Raw genomic sequence first — 18,035 nt, 5'->3', positions numbered from 1 at the left:
CCACACTACAAAACTTGCGATCTCTGACTACGATGTTGAAAAGTATCTCCTTATTACAATGAATCTCCTTTCTTTAAATAGTCTCCTATGGTTGGAGAACGACACCTCCTTCTATTTACTGTATGATAAACGCGGCTATATAGATAGTGGCTAACCTTTCTTCTTTCCCCTCCCTTTATTAAGATGGCCACCTCCCGCTTCTTTACATTTTTGCCCTGAACAAATATGATAGCTAGCTACCAATGCCCCATATTTGACTCGGCGGTGGGTAGGAGTTTCATTTATGATTGGGTCAGCTAATGTGTTTCCCGCTCTCTGATAGGTTAATGGGAAACTTTCTCCGCCCCTTCTATCTTACGCATCCCTCCCCAGGTAGAAAAGAGAGCACTTCCTAGTTTAGCTTGAGAAAGAGCGTGGACGAATAGAAAAGAAAGGAATGGGAGGGGTGGAGGGTAAAGAGTGAGGCAAGCAGGAAAGGAATTGCAGGGAAAGCAAATTGTGGAGCGGTGCTAGAGATTGGGGACTGTCAGGAGTACAGAGGCACTAGAAAGTGCATGGGAGTTGCTAATTTCGCTCCCCCCCCGGTGGTCGCTCTCCAAGACTTTGCCCCACAGATTCTAAGTGGGCGCCGATTCTCCTCAGTGTGGTCTTGTATGCTTTCGACAAAGGCGCCTGGTGAGGGGGTGAGTTGGGCGCTTCCTTTTGGTCCGCTGCATCTGTATTACGTTTTTATAGCACCTAGAAAAGCCTTCCCTTCCTCTCCTAATTTCATTTATATTTCTCTCTCTGTGTGAAATTACTTAAGAGTTTTCTCTCATCCTCTTCCTCCCTTACTGTTGTGGTGTTCGATGTACAAGCTAATATACAATTGGGATAACAGCTAAGCTCTTTTTAAGCTGGGGGGGTTGCTTTGCAAAAATGTGCTAGAATGAAATTCTAGGCTAGTCCTTTTTTAAAAAATGAAATAAACTAGCCTCGTAGGGTATAGGGTTTGAGTGCTACATGCATCCTTTTCCAAACAGTATTCCCACATTTCTTCCCCCCCCCCAGCTTTGTCCCTTACCATCCCTGGAACTGCTGGAACTTTCTTGGCATTTTTTGTTTCATTTTTGAACTTGGGATCTCTTTCCCTGCCCCGTCTCTGTCTCTTAAGCTTTTGGAAAGCAATCTCTTTAAGATCATAAAGGAGGAAGGGAGAGGGGGTGGAAGCCTAGTGAGAACTGGATATCGTATGTGAGTGTCAGATGGATGAGAGTCTCATTGCTGGGACAGATTCCCAGATGATGATGATGATGATGATGATAATATAATAAAATTTTATTTTTGAGTCGCCTATCTGGCCGAATTAACGGCCACTCTAGGCGACGTACATTGACATAATAGAATAACATACAATATAAAACCATTACAAACCACACTCAATAATCAACTAATCTTTAGATACATTAACTACCTTCTGGGGGTGGCTGGAAACTAAAAATTTACTCAAGCTGTGGTCCTAAAGGCTTATTTGTACTGGGTAAAGGGAACAAAACATGTTTGATGCATTTAACTGAGTACTTTTATATAACGTTTTACTTTACTGATATAATTAAAATAATAGTTATTGACAGTATGTTGTGTTACTTGGGTTAAAGTTAATTTTAAACGGTATTCTGCAGCTCTGCCGCCAGCTGCTCTCTGCTGTTGTAGGTGCCCTGCACTGCACATAGCTAGCAACAATAATGGCTCTTGGTTGGAGGTTAGCTATATACTAAAACTACCTTTCTCCATATATGCTCTATAGCAGCAGTTGCCAGTTGAATTTTTGAGGAACTACTGCTGACATTACTGACTCATCATCATTTCTCTTCCCCCCTCTCTCTGATCAGTCCCCTGTACATACAGAAATGGGGAACACACACACCCACACTTTTTTTTTTGAGGGGATCTGGGTATAAATTCAGATCCAGTAGAATTAATCTGAACCTTGAAAAACGTTGAGCTGAAAGAGGAAGTGAGAAAACATATCTTCCAGGTTCAGTTCTGTACTTTTTTCCCCTCCCTTGAAAAGTAACCACCCTATGTCCAAGGACACAAGGAAGGGGGGTGGGGTGACTCTCATGGATGATATGCTGGGGACCCTTAATCTATATAGTGACTTGTTACACACCTATACCTTTCTTTTAAATAGTGGAACAGACCAGTATATTAGCATTTTTATATACCACTTAATGCATTCAGAGAATTTACAACTAACTGTAAATTGTTGCTTTTATGTTATTGTTAGTTTTTATTGTTAGTCTCTTAATGTTTTGATGTTTACATGTTCTGCTTTGTACGTCGCTCAGAGTGGCTGACAGTTCAGCCAGATAAGCGACTAATAAGTCGAATAAATAAATAAAATAATCACCCCTCTTATATTACTCAACAGCATTAAAACTAACCCACCCCAGAGATCCCATAGGCCTGCCTGAACAGCCAGGTCTTCAAGGCTCGGCGGAAACCTATCAAGGAGGGGGCATGGCGAAGATCGAAAGGAAGGGAATTCCGGAGGGTGGGGGCCACAATCGAAAATGCCCTCTCTCTGGTCCGCACCAGTCTCACTGTTTTAACTGGTGGAACCGAGAGAAGGTCTTGTGAGGCTGATCTTGTCAGGCGGCATAATTGGTGATGCTGGAGGCGCTCCTTCAGATAAACTGGGCTGAAATCGTATAGGGCTTTAAAGGTCAACACCAGCACCTTGAATTGGGCCCGGTAAACATTCTTAAACTCCTTGCCTGAAGGTGAAAATTATGTTCTTGTTGAAAACAAGATTGTCTGGCTCTGCATCTGAAGAAGCACCTGTTTGCTTGGCAATTTAGAATTATTATTTTTTACCTATGCTAGCTTTTATCTTTCCCCTCCCGTGTTCTTCAACAGATAGTAGGATTTTCTTTCTGGCTTGTTCCAAATTTGTACTAGCTCAGACCAGTCGTTTTTCATTCCTGTGGGATTTTGAGATGACCCTGCCACATTTATAAAAAAAAGCAAGAGGGGGATGGAAGGTGTATGTGTTTTCTCCTTAAAACTTTTTTTCTTTTACTGATACAAAGGATCTTGCTCAATGAAGAAAGAGAAAACCTTGGAAAACAGTTGAGGAACTTGAGCTGCGGAGGAAGTTTCTTGGTTTAAAGAGCTATACGAACCACTTACTCTACTAAGGAAATATGTGGAAATAAAAAGATTTTAAATTCTACTCAGATCTGGTGCTTCTTGGAGAGAGGTTAAAGAAAAAGGGTTAGGTTGCATTGGGTTGCAACCGGCTGTCTTGACAGGCTCGATAGAAGGTGGAAAGCAAAACTGCAAACCTGGGTCTCCGTAGCGAGATGAACATGGTTTTGGGGGCATGTGGGGAAGGTTCCGAGACCCTCCTCCACGGAGAATTTGGTGCCTATCCGCCCAAGGGGACCCGCTATGCCCTGAGCCTCACACGGACAGAATTGCATATCCAGCACCTGGTGCCTAAGCCAGACACAGATCACCGGACAGTGGTGCAGCTTATTGATGTGGTGGGGTGTCACACAATGCGCAGCCATACGATTGCAGACCAATCAGCCTTCTTCTGTGTCTACATTTACCCGCTGAAGAAGAAGAAGGTGGCCGTGAGCTCATGGCGGATGCGGCAGCGGACTGCAAGGACCTTTCAGGTTGACAGTGCAGAATGCTATGAGGATAACCAAATTCTTGCTGAGAAATGGGCAGCTGCCATCAAGTGCTTGGTGTTGGGGATTCCTATCTCAAGCAAAACAGGTAAGGGATGACCTGCATAATCCTTTCCTTCTTATCTAGGGAAATTATGAGTCCTAACTACTTACAAGTGGTAGCCTTTCCTAGACTGTGTTGCTTCAGATTGTAGGTGGATTATTATATATATATACCTGTACAAATGTTTAAGCTTCACCAATAAAAACCTTCGCACTTGTAGAAGGCTGGCACATCAGGGAGGCTTTCCAGGACTAGCTCTTTCCCTGATATGCTAGCTGTCTGCATGTGCCAAGGCTTTCCCCCTGCCAAAGAAGGAAGGATTAAAAAAAAACCTTTGCCACATGATTTTGCCAAATGTGTAGCTCATGCCTAACTCTCTCCCAGAAATCAAAGAGGTTTTGTATGGTGCCTCCCCTTCAGTGTACCAGCTCCTAAGGCTGTGGTTGATAGGAGCTATAGTCCAAAGGATCTGGATAGTGCCAGTCTAGTGAAGGCTAGCCTAGGCGAAGGTGTCCTGGAGTTCATCCTCTTTAGCACCCTCTTGCCTAAGTCAGCATATACCCTCTCTAGGGTTCCTGGGAGTCTTAGCTTCTGAAGTTTTTAATTAACTTATTAAATGAGATACTTACTAAATGACCCAGCTATACCCTATATCTTAATACATAGGATTATAACTAAACATGTACATAACTTGAGAACAATTGAGGTCACAGTTTGCCAAGGTGCTTGTCTTTGGCACACCTGCAACTCTTGGCTTAAGGAAGGGACAATGAGGGCATGTACAGAGTCCAATTAGATTACTTGAAGGGTGGGGATACTCTGGAAGTGCGCTTGCTGCAATCTGTTCGAAGGAACCTTTCTCTTTCTCTGAACCAGGGTAACCAACATGGTGTCCTGCAGATGTTCCTGGACTTCAACTCCTACAGTCTCTGAACATTGGCCGTACTGGTAGGAGCTGAAGTTCCACAGGTTCTGGGGGGGAGCATCATGTTGGCTACCCCTGCTCTAGATTCAGACTTGGGGGTAAATAGTTCTACACATTTGCAGCAGAAGCCAGCTGTACACAGCACTGATTGTCTGGTGTCTGTGATGTCACAAATCCACCTGGTATTAACCGCAGAGCAGCGCTACCTCTTTTTAAAAGAGGAATAATGAGGTGACAAAACAAGTGTTTAAATGCTTAAATGTATATGACAATTGGTGCTATACGTGTATAAAAATGGATTGTGTACTTGAAGAATGGGAAGAGGGGGCAAGGCTGATAAGTGAACCCACATTTCATTTACTGATATTCCTGATGGATAAGTAGATGGGAGCCACATGGAGAAAAATCTCCTGTGACACTCTTTTTAGACTACAGTGCTTTATGCACTTAGCTGGGAGTAAATCCTATTGAACTTCAAATAGGTGTACTTCTGAGCAACATGTGTGCTTGCACTGCACAGGTTATATAAGTGTATGCTTTTAGATAGTCTCAGGCTGGTTGCTGGACTGGCTTTTCCTGTTACACAGAGATGGGGAATGTCTGGCCCTCTAGATACTGTTAAACTCCTCAACTGCCATAATCCCTGACCTTTGACCATGCTGGCTGGGGCTCACGGAAGTTGGGAGCCCAACCCTGTGCTGTTTAGGAATCGGGAAGCCAGAGCTTTAGAATAATCAGTGCCAAAACCTTTGGTGCTTGCCTTACTTCCCTGATTAAAGGAGTGAAAATCCATTTCTTTTGTAGAAGAAACAAATGTGTAGCTAATGTTTCCTTCAACAGATAACGTTCTGATGCTCGCCTAAAATATGTGAAGTGAACGCAAGATAAAGTCATGCCTTCCAGCCATCTATAAGGATAAAAGCCAGTTTCCAGCATTCTGCCATGCTCTATCCACTCTGGTGTGCACGTGTGTGAGAGCATGCATGCATGTGCGTGTGTGTGTAGCCACTTTTTGGCCATACCCATCATAGAGTTGGAAGGGACCTATAAGGCCATCGAGTCCAACCTCCTGCTCAGTGCAAGAATCCAACTTAAAGCATACCCGACAGGTGGCTGTCCAGCTGCCTCTTGAATGCCTCCAACGTTGGAGAGCCCACCACCTCCCTAGGTAATTGGTTCCATTGTCATACCGCTCTAACAGTTAGAAAACTTTTCCTGATATTCAGTTGAAATCTGGCTTCCTGTATCTTGAGCCCATTATCCCCTGTCCTGCATGCTGGAACGATCGAGAAGAGATCCTGGCCCTCCTCTGTGTGTCAACCTTTCAAGTACTTGAAGAGTGCTATCATTTCTCCCCTCGGTCTTCTCTTCTCTGGGCTAAACAAGCCAAGTTCTTTCAGTGGCATGCTGACCCCAGAGGAGTTGCAATATGGCCCTTAGGCTGAAAAAGATTAGCTACCCCTGCTGTAGTGTGGCCAGTCAACAGAACCCAGGACTGGACTATGTAGATCTAGGCTTTGGCTTGGTTCTTGGTAGTTCCCATCAAGTTTGATGGGTAGATGGCAAGCTGGGACACGTGTGAGAGGAGTCAAAACCTGTATCTCACTCTGGACGTTGGATAGCAGTAAATGTAGCCCCACCTCAGCAATGTCCCTAAGCTCATGCCATTCATTTCTCTAGTATAAGTGACTGACGGCCCTTCATTCCCATAGACAAAAAGGAGATGCCACACTTTATTTTTGTTCTGACAATTTATATACTGCTCAATTACTGTCATTTCCAAGCAGTGTACAGTAAAATCAATATAATGAAAATAAAACTCAGTGAAAATGATAACATCAGAATTCAGTTCAAGTGCGTGCTAGAACAAAAAATTCTAGGGGAACGTTGCCGGGTTGGGGGGCAGGTGGGAAAAGGGGACGTGGAAGTGAAGACAAAAGCAAGTGGGGCTGAAGGAGTGGCTGAAATTTTACATTTCTCCCCGGACTGTCAAAACTTGACAGATGTTAAGCAAGTACCTTTATGTGTCTGATCAGTACGTACCTCGTTTTCTTGCATTTCTTGGATTTGGTAATACCCATATGCTTACTTGTACTCTTGTCTTCAGTACACCTACCTTTCTGGTTTGGTTTGCATTTTCCGATCTATGGAAAGTGCCTAGTGAGCATGACAGTGTTCACCCACCTGCAGGGCATAGAAGAGAGAGCTCTTTCCAACTGCTTTTTATACTGGGCACAGAGGAGGGAGAGAATGCCCTGTTCTTCCTCCCGCTCCCTTGCCTGCAGGGTACTTCCTTGTTGCCTTTGGCTACCAGGTTAGTGCTTAAACATGATGCTGTTCAAGTGATACAGTTCATACCACCATCTGCCATCTCTCAACCACTTCAGTCCAACTGCATGTGCACACTGGAGGTCTGCTTCCCTTTTGACAGGGTTGTGGTCAGCATACAAGGTAGGGGTGAACATAAGACACGCATGTTAAGGAACACAAGTTAAGATAGGTGCCATAGGACATACTTGGGTCTATCCAATGGACTTTACATGTACAATCAGAACATATATGTGACTCTATAGTATAAAGTAGACTTTCTCAATCTTTAGGTCCTCAGATGTTGGTGGACTCCAACTCCCATCATTCTTGCCCGTTGGCTATGCTGGCTGGGGCTGATGGGAGTTGTTGTCCAACAACATCTGGGGACCCAAAGGTTGGGAAAGGCTTGTATAAAGTTTGGAAAGTGGTTTGTTAGTTCATTATGCATTTGTAACCAAATTTTGCATATTAGTTCCTAAAATCAAGGAGCAGGTTTTCATCTGTTTGGATACGCCATTTTGAATCAAGCTGGTGGACTGAACCTTTCAAAAACTGCACTGATTTTAACCACCGATTTCAAAGCTGCTCTTTTTTTGGGTGGGGGTTCTTGGTATTCCTGAACAATGCCTGGTACAGGGCTGCTAGTGGAAAATAAAATAGGAATGTATTTGAATTTGGTAATTAATCTGTGAATCCCAAACTGAGGATAGGAAAATGAGAAATGACATGATATGGATCATTTGGGGCTCATTCAAGTGAACAGGTGTGAAAGCAAATCTTGGTGGGGAACACGACCAATCTATGGGTTTGCGGTGCACCTATTGGGGAAAGGAAAGGAGCGGAGGGCACCATCGCTGTGCAGTGCCTCCCCATGCTGCAGTGCTTGGCCACCCTCAGTGAGTGGGTGTACTGTTAATGCATTTGTGGTGGCTGGGACTTTTAGGGTCCTGGGTAGAGCAGAGTGCAAGAGTCTACTAGCCTAGTCCAAGCCCTGAAAATTGGGGAGCTGAGTGAGCAGAGGGTCTACAGGGCCCAGGAATCCTGAAGGAGCCCTTTGCCCAGGCGGTGGGAAGTGTGTGTGTGTCTGGGTGAAGGCTCGTTGGAGGGGGTTCCACTTCTGAGCTGGCTCTGGGTGATTTCTGCTCCCGATGGGATTAAAAATGTCTTGAATGCTCTTAATGTTAATGCCAGATAGATACCGCAATGGGATTACCCTATCCAAAAGAGGAAGCTAGTGTAGAAGTAGCTAACATGGTACCCTCCAGATATCGTTGGGCTACAAGTGCCATTATCCTTGACCATTGGCCAGGCTGGCTGGGGCTGATGGGAGCTGTAGTCCAACAGCGTCTGGAAGACATCAGATTGGCTACTCCAGTCTTAGGAAGATGTGATGGTGGCATCAATGAGTGCTACTAGATCAACTGAGGCTGAGGGGTAGCAGCCTCCAACAGAGCAGAGAAGAATGTTGGGCAGTGGGGGGTTTCTCCCATCTGAGCCAGAGCCAGCTACAGGGGGAGGCAAGCTCACATGTTTGCAAGGAACGCAGTCTGTCAAAGACTCATTACCCTGCTAGTGCAGAAAACTACCCTAACAGGCTCTACTTAAGATTGACAGCAGAGGTTTTTATACTTGGTGAGAAGATACATTCAAACATGCGTCCGTCCGTCCCCCGCATTTCGAGTGGTACAATCCAGAAAGGACTTGACTATATGAATCTTCTGAACAGATAGATCAACTCTAATGACAGGGGTGGGAAACTTGTGCCCATCCAGATGTTCCTGAACTCCCAGCTCTAGCCAGCATGGCCAAAGGTCAGGGTTCACGGGAACCACACATTCCCCACCACTGTCTTTAGAACTGAATTGGTCTGTTTCTTCTGTAGCAGGTGTGGGGAACCTGTGGCTTTCAGGATGTTGTTGAACTACAACGCCTATCAACCCCAGCAAACATGGCCAATGTAGGAGGGATGGAGTTGTAGTTCAGCAATATCTAGAGTGCCACACCTGTTCTAGAGTAAAATCCTCTTATGGACTATATCACCTTGGAATACAAGGGGCCTCACACGTACAACAGAGTTGCCACTTTAACATTTTCCCCAAAAAGGAAACTTGAACTTTCATTGTTTGGGGGGGGGGCAGGGGGAAGGAGAAAGACCAGAACTCTTAAGTATACATGTTGTACATGCAAAAGGGCCCTGTGGTCAGCACCATTTCCTACTAACAGATGTCTGGTTTACGTAGCAAGGTGGCCACTAATTCATCAGGTGAGCAGGTCTGCAACTATTTCATGGTGAGCCCAGGCTGGCCATTCAACATTCTATGCCCTTTATTTCCACACGTACATTAAAGGTGCCAAGGAATGCGTGTTTTTTTTTTAAAAGACTCATTCATTGCCGATTGCCAAGGGTGACTCACTTGTTCATGGGACCTGTGCCCAGTTGCTGGGTGGTTTTTATTGGAGGATGTGAGCTGGCAATCACATCCATGCTGTACACCTTTATTACTGTGAGAGGTGGGTCTTTTTTCACAGGTGTGCCGAAAGCCAATATTGAAAAGCCAACCGCTGTCCAGAGAAACGCCAAGGCCATCCGAGGAGGTTCCGCAGCCATACCTACCAGCTGTCAGAAGTTGGGGAGGAGTGTGTTAGGCTGCATTGGCTGGGTCTGCTCAGTGTTCTTGCTTTGCCTGGCCAGTCCCTGATGTCAGGTGAAAGGTACGTCAGTGCAGCTTTGCCAAAACTGGGGGAGCCTGACAGGCCTAATAAGGTCTGTGGGCTGCAGATTCCCCAGCAGTGGTGTGGAAGGGAGACTGACTGGAAATTGCTATGTACTTGGCTGTATGCGGCTTTGTGTTCTGTGGAAGAAAGGCAGGATGTAAACGGTTATTTATAAAGTGCTTGAGGGTGCACTCTTATCTTTGAATTATGTGAGCCGAGACCTATAGGACAAGGGTGGACAGTCTTCTGGAGAAGGCTGCCTGCCTTCCCTTGACATAACCTCTTGGAGGTCATGTACTGGTAGAGGGTGGGGCAGGACTCAAAAATGGGTGGGCCCATCCCCTTGCCCCCACCATGAAATTAGGTTGAAGGCTGCAGGCTGCCCACCCTTCACTACTGGACTTGGTTGGTTCTTCAGATATGCTAACAGATACACCTGTGGAACTCCCCAGATACAGCAAAGATACGGCGGCATAGCCACTGAAAGGAGATCAAGTCATGGTCAGGATCTGGGCTGCACAGGGGAAGTGTAGTTTGTGAAGGGTGCTGAGAGTTGTGAGAAGACCCCCATGCCCTCTTACAGAGCTACAACTCCTGGAGTTCTCTGGGAAGAGGGACTGACTGTTAAACCACTCTGAGAATTGTAGTTCTGTGAGGAGAATACAAATCTCCTAACAACTCTCAGCACCCTTCACAAATTACCCTTCCAGGATTCTTTGGGGGAAGCCATGACTGTTTAAAGTGGAATAAATGTATGGTGTGAATATGGCTCCCATCATCATCATGACCATTGTGAGTTCATTGTCTCCTTGTCTTGTGGGAGTAGCGATTGGATGTTGTTGCCAGCACAGTTCCTGCTTGACTCGCACCAGCAACACTTCCAGGTAGTCTGGGGACGTCTCTGCCATTAATTATTACTTCTTTTTACATCCTCTCTGTGTTTTCTGGTTGTGTGTTGCTGTTGTTTCCTCTCCTCCTGGGCTCAGGGCTGGCGTCACGGGGAGGCAGTGTTAGGCACTTGCCAAGACCTACGCCCCTGCAAGTCCCTGGGGTCTCCTGATCTCCTTGCTCTTGCTGACTGGTTGTCTGCCCTGTTTTGAGTGTGCTAAGCAATGACCAAGAGCAGGTGTGGGGAATCTTTGCCGCTCCTGTTGTATTGTGTGAATGGGATTGCTTTATTATGCATTTTAATTATGGGCTATTAGTGATTATCTTGTTGCTTATTTTAATTTTGGATGTTGCTATTTTAACATTTTAATTGGGTTGTTTTGTTTTCGATTTTCATTACGTATTTTAACCTTTGTGTGACTGGTTTTTATACCTGGCAAGCCTCTTTGAAGCCTATTTTTGGCATTAAGTGGTATATCAGTGAATTAATAATAATGTGTTGGCCGTTCTGCCAGCAGCATATCTCTTCCCCCTGTAAAATACTAAGCAGTGTTAAAAGCATTAAGAAACGGCACTGGCCCTGCCTGCAGGGTTTTACAGTCCAAGGATGAAGACAAGACACAGGCCAGTTGCCAGCAGCCGGCACTCCCCTGCAGCTTCCGGGGCTCCAGCCCTCTAGCAGAACCCACAGATGCTAATCCCTTTCCTGATCAGTGGCAGCCGTGGGCTACCATGTCAAGTTTCCTGCAGATGGCCTGGAGCACTTGACCTAGTTGTGCCAGGGCACTTTGCGTAACCTGCTCTGCCACCAGGTCAGCTTGCAGCCAAGTGGTGGTGAGGTGCAATGCACACTGACTTAGGAGGGGTGCCCTTGCAGGACACTTTGCCAAGGACGTCCTCAAACCTTGAGCTGGCCCTCACAAGACACATTAGGGAACGAGGGAAATCAATAAACATTAAGTTGCTTCACTTCAGCATTTTTGGGTTACATTTCTGGTCAGAAAGCACAAACTGCTTTCCAAACTGCAGAAGTAATTATTATTATTATTATTATCCCACCATTCCTTCGAGGAGCTCAAGGTGATGAACATGGTTTTCATTCTCTTCTCATTCTACCCTCACAACAGCCCTGTGAGGTAGGTTAGGCTGAGAGACAGTGACTGGCTCAAGGTCACCCAGTGAGCTTCATGACTGAGTGGGGGGGTTGACCCCTGGCCTCCCAGGCCCTAGTCCCACACTCTGTCCACTACACCACACCAGATTTCAATAGGTCTCAAGTATGTCCAATTACCTAGAGAGGTAGTGGGCTCTCCGACACTGGAGGCATTCAAGAGGCAGCTGGACAGCCATTTGTCGGGAATGCTTTGATTTGGATTCCTGCATTGAGCAGGGGGTTGGACTCGATGGCCTTATAGGCCCCTTCCAACTCTACTATTCTATGTCAGTGTCCTGTTGGCGATTCTGCTTAGTGTTTGTTCTCTTCCACCAGGGCAGTTCCCTGTGTCCCTGGCAAGGAACCCATGACAAGTTAGATTAGGATATGACATTACAAACGTAAAGCTGTTCTTCTTCCAACTGTTTCTTCTGTCTCCACAGCACACCCCCAGAATAAATGGCAGCCTTGGAGACAAAACAAAACAAAACTAGCCTTATATTTAAGGACTCGTGCTGGCAGCCACAGGTGACGAGGAATTGTATGCTGCGTGTGCAGTGAGGTCATTTCAGACTCTGGGCTTAACGGTCCTTCTTTGGATGGCAATGTGTAGTTTACTTCAAAATGTGGTAAACCAGCCCTGCTGTGTTTGGCGGGGTAGTAGTGCTCCTGCCTATCCTGTTGAGTGGTGCCCACAGGTCTTTAAACCCAAAGTCCTGTCCTGGTGGCACCACAGATTGCATGCAGGTAAGCAAGTGGGATGGCAAAGGAGGAACAGAGTGCTCTAGCCCTCCTCTGTGCGCAGCATAGACAGCGAGGTGGCTACTACAGGACAGTCCTCCTAATACACCCAACATCAAAATAGTATGGCCTTCTAGCAGAAAAGGCAGAACTCTGTGTCTTTCCTCTACCAGACCTGAGCAGGCTAGCAAAGAAATGTGCAGGCTAGTATCTTCTGTGGGCTTATTTGCAAGGCGGCATTAAAGGTGTACACACACCACTCAAGCAAACAATTAGTGCATCCTTTAAACTTACTTCTCTCTCCACCTCCTACAGTCCCAGTCTCCCGGGAGTGCCAAGCAAGTTATGCTGTCTTTCCGCTGTGTCCCAGATTGCAATGCAGGCAGTTTTATTTCATTTGACTGAACTCGGCAGGAACCATTGACAAGGGAGCCAGACTTTGATTTGCACAGACCTGTGTCTTTGTCTGCAGATTGTGTTTCTTTGTCTCAGAGCCAAATGAGATTTGGCAGGGGTGTCCTTGTGTAGTTTATGCATATTTATTTCCCATTTTGCTTATAAAGCTGGATGCCTGTGTGCCGTGTTCTACCGTTGAAACGAAAAGGAGTGCGCAAGGAAGGGGAGTGACTTTACCATCATCATCTCATACCTGGGCAGTCCATTTTGTTTTCAGCAAAGTGTGGGGAACCTTTGGCCCTTCAAATGTTGCTGAACATAAGGAGAGCTTTCTGGATCTGAAGACCAAAGGTTCCCATACATGTTTTAAGCAATTTTCTCCCTTCCTGGCTCACTTCTTGTATTGGAGTGAGGATTGGGGGGACTACAAGGATGGGGGAACCTGTGGGCCTCTGATATTGTTGGACTACAACTCCCATAACCCCTTATCACAGGCCATGTTGGCTGGGGCTGATGGGAGTTGGATTGAAGTTACATGGGTCCAAAGGTCGAACTGTATTAACGCCCAGTGATTGAGTGACTTGCATTTCAACTTTCACATACTCTACTTACAAATTGGCCTATGTGAGGCCCAAACTAGATTGAAAGTTGCATGTAAAATGCAAGGTTTTAAAAATGCAAATTCCAGTGGTGGTGGGGGATATGAAATGGGATGCAAGAAGACCTGCAGGGAGGATGTAATCCTCTCCCCACACACACATCAATTGTGTGTGTGTGGGGGGGTTCATCCCCAAACAAATACTAGCTTCAGAAGAGAGATTTTCCTCAGGATTATAGCAACAGGAACAAAACAGTTAAATTTTCTCTCTGTGCCACCTGCAATCTCCTCCCACTTCCAAGCACTGTTGGAACATTTAATGCAGATGTGGGGAACCTTTGGCCCTACAGATGTTGCTGATCTACAACTCCCATCCTCTCTGGCCATTAGTCATGCTTGCTGGGGCTGCTGGGAGTTGTACTTTAGCAATGACTGGAGGGTCAAAGTTTTCCCACACCTGATTTAAAGTAACCTGCAGTTTGGCCCTGAGGAATACCCTAAACATGAATGCGAAATCTCATTAAAGCTCAGCTTGTTCACTTTATATTGAAATGGGCACCATTCTGCCAAGTGTGCAGTTCCCTCCTGAGTCACGAAAGGAGTTCAAGGTACAACCTATTATCATGGCTTGTACTGTTACCTGGGTGTGTTACTTTATACATCGGTAGCACATTCCTGGCCTGTGCTTCACAGCATGCAGGAGGACAGCCCTCTTGGAATGGCTGGCGAGTAAACTGAAAAACGTAAAGCATCACAACAACAAGCCACAGAGGACTGGCACAACTCTTGTAAAAGCATCGTGCTGCTGCTTCCAGTCGGCTGGATCGTTGACAACACAGCTAAGTGCTTGAGAGCAGCTCTTTAAGTTGCCTTGCATTTTAGGTCCCACCCAGAAAGCGTCCAGCCTCCCATGAGATGTTGACAAAGCCAGTTATGCTCTCTGGGACTCTGTGAATTAATGTTAGCTTTCCAGCTGTGGATTGTGACAAGTTGGATCAGTTATTTGGAGCCTCAGGCTGCAGTGCGTCCACCTTTAGCATTAACTCCGCCTGCCTGCCAGCCAGGGTGACTTTTATCTTGTGTCTTTTGCCCATGGAAAACCAGCAGGAAGCCTGTGGGTTGAGAACCTCCCATTTCTAGGCCAGGATCTCATACCAGGAGCCTTCAGCATTTCACAATGATTCTGCCAGAGACTAAAAGGAAGATCCTCTCTAGCAGGTGTGAAGCTTAAAACAAGGGTTGCTACTTTTGTAAGAGATGACTTTAAAAGGACCCCCTCTCACCTGCCGAAGTGAGAGGTGCCTTTATAAGGATGGGGAGGGGTGATACTTCTCCTGCCCCTCCCTGAGAGTTCAAGGTGGCATGGCAGGTATCGTTACTCATGAGTATGCAAAGACATTTTAATTTTCTGTCTCAGTTACTGTATATTGTATCTGGTTAAACAGTTCTTGTGGGTTGACGACACCCTGTGAAGATTTATTTAAGCAAAGGTGAGACCACAATTTTTTAAAAAGCCACACAAACATGGATGCATACCATAGGCAATGAAGACTCTTTGTTCACCTCTCTTGTATGTCTCTTTCTGGTCTTAAGTAGTGAGACTTTCCCCAAAGTCAGCTGCAACTTAGAGCTGTGCAAGGAGCTGCTGTAGAAACTTTAGACCCTCCAGATGTTGTTGAATTACAATTTCCATGTGTGTTCCCCATGATGTGTGTGCTACAGGGAAAGTGGGCATCCTCATGATGAATGCAAAATGCATCTGGGTTTGTTAGGGAATGTCTCAAAATATATAAACACTTTCTCCATTTTTCAGACACCCCCCCCCATCAGTGCTGAAAGTTATTTGGGTGAATGTCAGCATCCACTGATCTCTCTTTTGAGGTGTTCACCAGGGCTGCAGTGTTTAATATATTAATCATTTATGTTAGTAGATTTTTTTAAGAATCCTTTGATCAGCTAAAAAGGTATCCCTGCATTTATTTGAATCCATGCTTCAAATAAATGGAGGGAAAGAACAGTGCAAAGGTTCATTAGACAAGAGGGTAGGATGGGGTGAGGTAGGTTGAGAATGTGTAAGAATTTTATTTGTTGATTTACTTTTACTACATTTGCCTCCTGCTGTTCCTCCAAGGGACTTAAGGCTGGGTACTTGGTTCTTCCACCTCTATTTAATCCTCAAAACAACCCTGTGAGGTAGGCGATAGTGCCTAGCCCAAGGTTACATAGGTCAAATCTGCACCCTACATTTAAAGCACATTTAATGCATTTGGCTTCTCCCAAAGAATCCTGGGAATTGTAGCTTGTTAAGGGTGCTGGGAATCATAACTCTGTGAGGAGTAAAATACAGTTCCCCAGATACTTTGGGGGAAGCCATGTGCGTAAATGCTTTTTAAATGCGTTTTAAATGTGCTATAAATGTATTGTGTGGATGTGATGCCAGTCCGTGTCATGGCTGAGTGAGGGTTTGTACCCGGTTCTTTTCGCTCCTAGTCCTGCACTCTGACCCCTACAGTACACAGTCTGAGAAAAATGATTTTTATACTCCATGTGCTTAGAGAAAAATCTCAGGTGGTGAGTGCCATTCCCACTTCTCTTTCACACAGGAAGGGATGCTTCTTGTAAGACAAGTACCTCCTACAACGCATACCTGGATCATCCAAAAGCAAAGCTGCTTCCAACGTTAATGATTAAGCAGTATATAAACATCTCCAATAAATAAATGATTGTTTTATTCATGTGCGTGTTCAAGGGAAGGGCTGTAGCTCAGTGGCAGAGCATCTGCTTTGCATGCAGAAGCTCCCTGGTTCAGTCCCCAGCTAGGGCTGGGAGAGGCTCCCTGCCTGAAATCTTGGAGAGCTGCTGCCAGTTAGTGTAGAGAGTACTGAGCTAGATGGACCAATGGTCTGACTCGGCATAGGGCAGCTACTTATGTCCCTACGTTCGCCCAAACTGAATCTGTTCAAGCTGGTATGATTTATTGGCTAGATTTCTTTAATCGGGTTTCTGCTGCTAGACATTCACAGCATGCGTTTGGGTTTGTCAGCCTTCCCGGCCTTGAGAAGGACCAAACTGTGGACATTTGCTGCTATATCTGTCAAGCTTGCAATGCAGAGATGGGGAGCCGTCATGTTGTTGGACTCCAACTCCCATCAGCCCCTGCCAGTGTGCCAATGGTCAAGGATGATGGGAATTGGTTCAACATCATCCAGAGGGCCGCAGGTTCCTCAGCCCTGGTGTCATGTATAATAAAGCTGGTCCTTGGTCCCTTTGCACAGGTAGTTTTCATTTTGCTCCAGGCTGGCCTTCCAACTACAGATAGTTGAAGAATGCAATACCTTATTTGCTCACACTCTTTCCCTTTTTTCTCCTCTTCCTCCTGCCACCAGAGATCAGCTGCAGCCTGCTACCGCATCGCCGTCGCCTGCTCCTTTTGCTAAACCCCTTTGGAGGCAAGGGTAATGGCCTGCAGTGGTGCCAGAATCATATCCTCCCCATGATTACGGAGGCTGACATCAGCTTCAACTTGATCCAGACAGGTGAGGCTGTGACAGAAGGAAGGTGGCCTTAAAAGGAGCACGGCGAATGAATGCTTGTGGGATGTCAGGAGAGGGTTCACTGCCTCCCTCTTGCAGGAACTAAATAGCTTACATCACTTTAAAAGTGGTGGGGTGAGTGAATAGACCAGCCTTTCCCAACTAGTGGGCCACCAGGTGTTGCTGGACCACAACTCCCATCAGCCTCAGCCAGCATTGCCAATGGTCAGGAAAGATGGGAATTGTGGTCCAACAACATCTGGTGGCCCACTAGTTGGGAAAGGCTGGAATAGACTAACTTACGGCAGCTAGTTCTGTCAATGACTATGAGCCATGCTAGCTCTATTGGCCACTGTGAGAAAAGATGCTGGACTAGATGGACCATTGGTCTGATCCAGCAAGATTCTTCTTATGTTTGATGGAGCCACCATGTTTAGGGGCAGTGTACCTTTGAATATTCGATGCTGGGGATATACAACACAAGAGGGCTGTTACTCTCATGCATTTGCTCTTGAGCTTCCCAGACTAGGTGGATCTTTGGACTGAACTAGCTGGGTTATTCTTAAGCTCTTAAGTGAAACTCAGTTGAAAATGGGGACGCAGCAATATTTGGAAGATGTGTATATATATTTAAAGTGGTGGCTGTACGAGAGCTAACATAGTTTAGTGTCTGTGAGCCATGAAGTGCCAGGTTCAAATGTTGCTCCAACCACCAATTTACTAGGCAAACATGACTTTCTCTCAGTCTTTCTCCCCCATAATTTGTAATATGGAGATAATAATACCAGCTGTTGTAAAGATTCATGAAGTAACGTATGCAAAGCATCTCAAGCCCTTAAAAAGCTCTAACTACTAAGTACTTATACGTGTGAACTACTAAAAGCAGATTTATAACTGCTTTTTAAATGTAGAGCCTCCAAGCTTGTCACAACAATGATAATAATTGCTATGTGCATGTGTGTATATAAGTACAATGTATATGTGCAGACACATAAACGCATGCATGAAAATATAATTTCAGCAGCAGTAATAATTCTCCAAAATAGTTTG

The 18,035-nt window shown here is 45.6% G+C and overlaps 1 protein-coding gene across 2 annotated transcripts in view; it reads left to right on the top strand.

Annotated features, from left to right (window-relative positions):
- Window positions 1-339: 339 nt before the first annotated feature.
- Window positions 340-18,035, top strand: part of SPHK2 (sphingosine kinase 2) — a 32,324-nt gene continuing 14,628 nt past the window's right edge. The window contains exons 1-3 of one of the 2 annotated variants that reach the window (XM_061590949.1): window positions 340-683; window positions 3,075-3,771; window positions 16,839-16,988. In XM_061590949.1, coding sequence (XP_061446933.1) covers window positions 3,348-3,771; window positions 16,839-16,988 — 574 coding nt within the window. In that variant the 5' untranslated portion in view covers window positions 340-683; window positions 3,075-3,347. Of the gene's footprint in view, window positions 684-3,074; window positions 3,772-16,364; window positions 16,420-16,838; window positions 16,989-18,035 lie in introns of those variants that run through there. The other variant, XM_061590950.1, reaches the window with a different exon arrangement.

Source organism: Rhineura floridana, chromosome 11 (assembly GCF_030035675.1).
Source record: "Rhineura floridana isolate rRhiFlo1 chromosome 11, rRhiFlo1.hap2, whole genome shotgun sequence".
NCBI classification, from domain to species: domain Eukaryota; kingdom Metazoa; phylum Chordata; class Lepidosauria; order Squamata; family Rhineuridae; genus Rhineura; species Rhineura floridana.
This window is presented reverse-complemented; position numbering and strand designations above follow the sequence as displayed.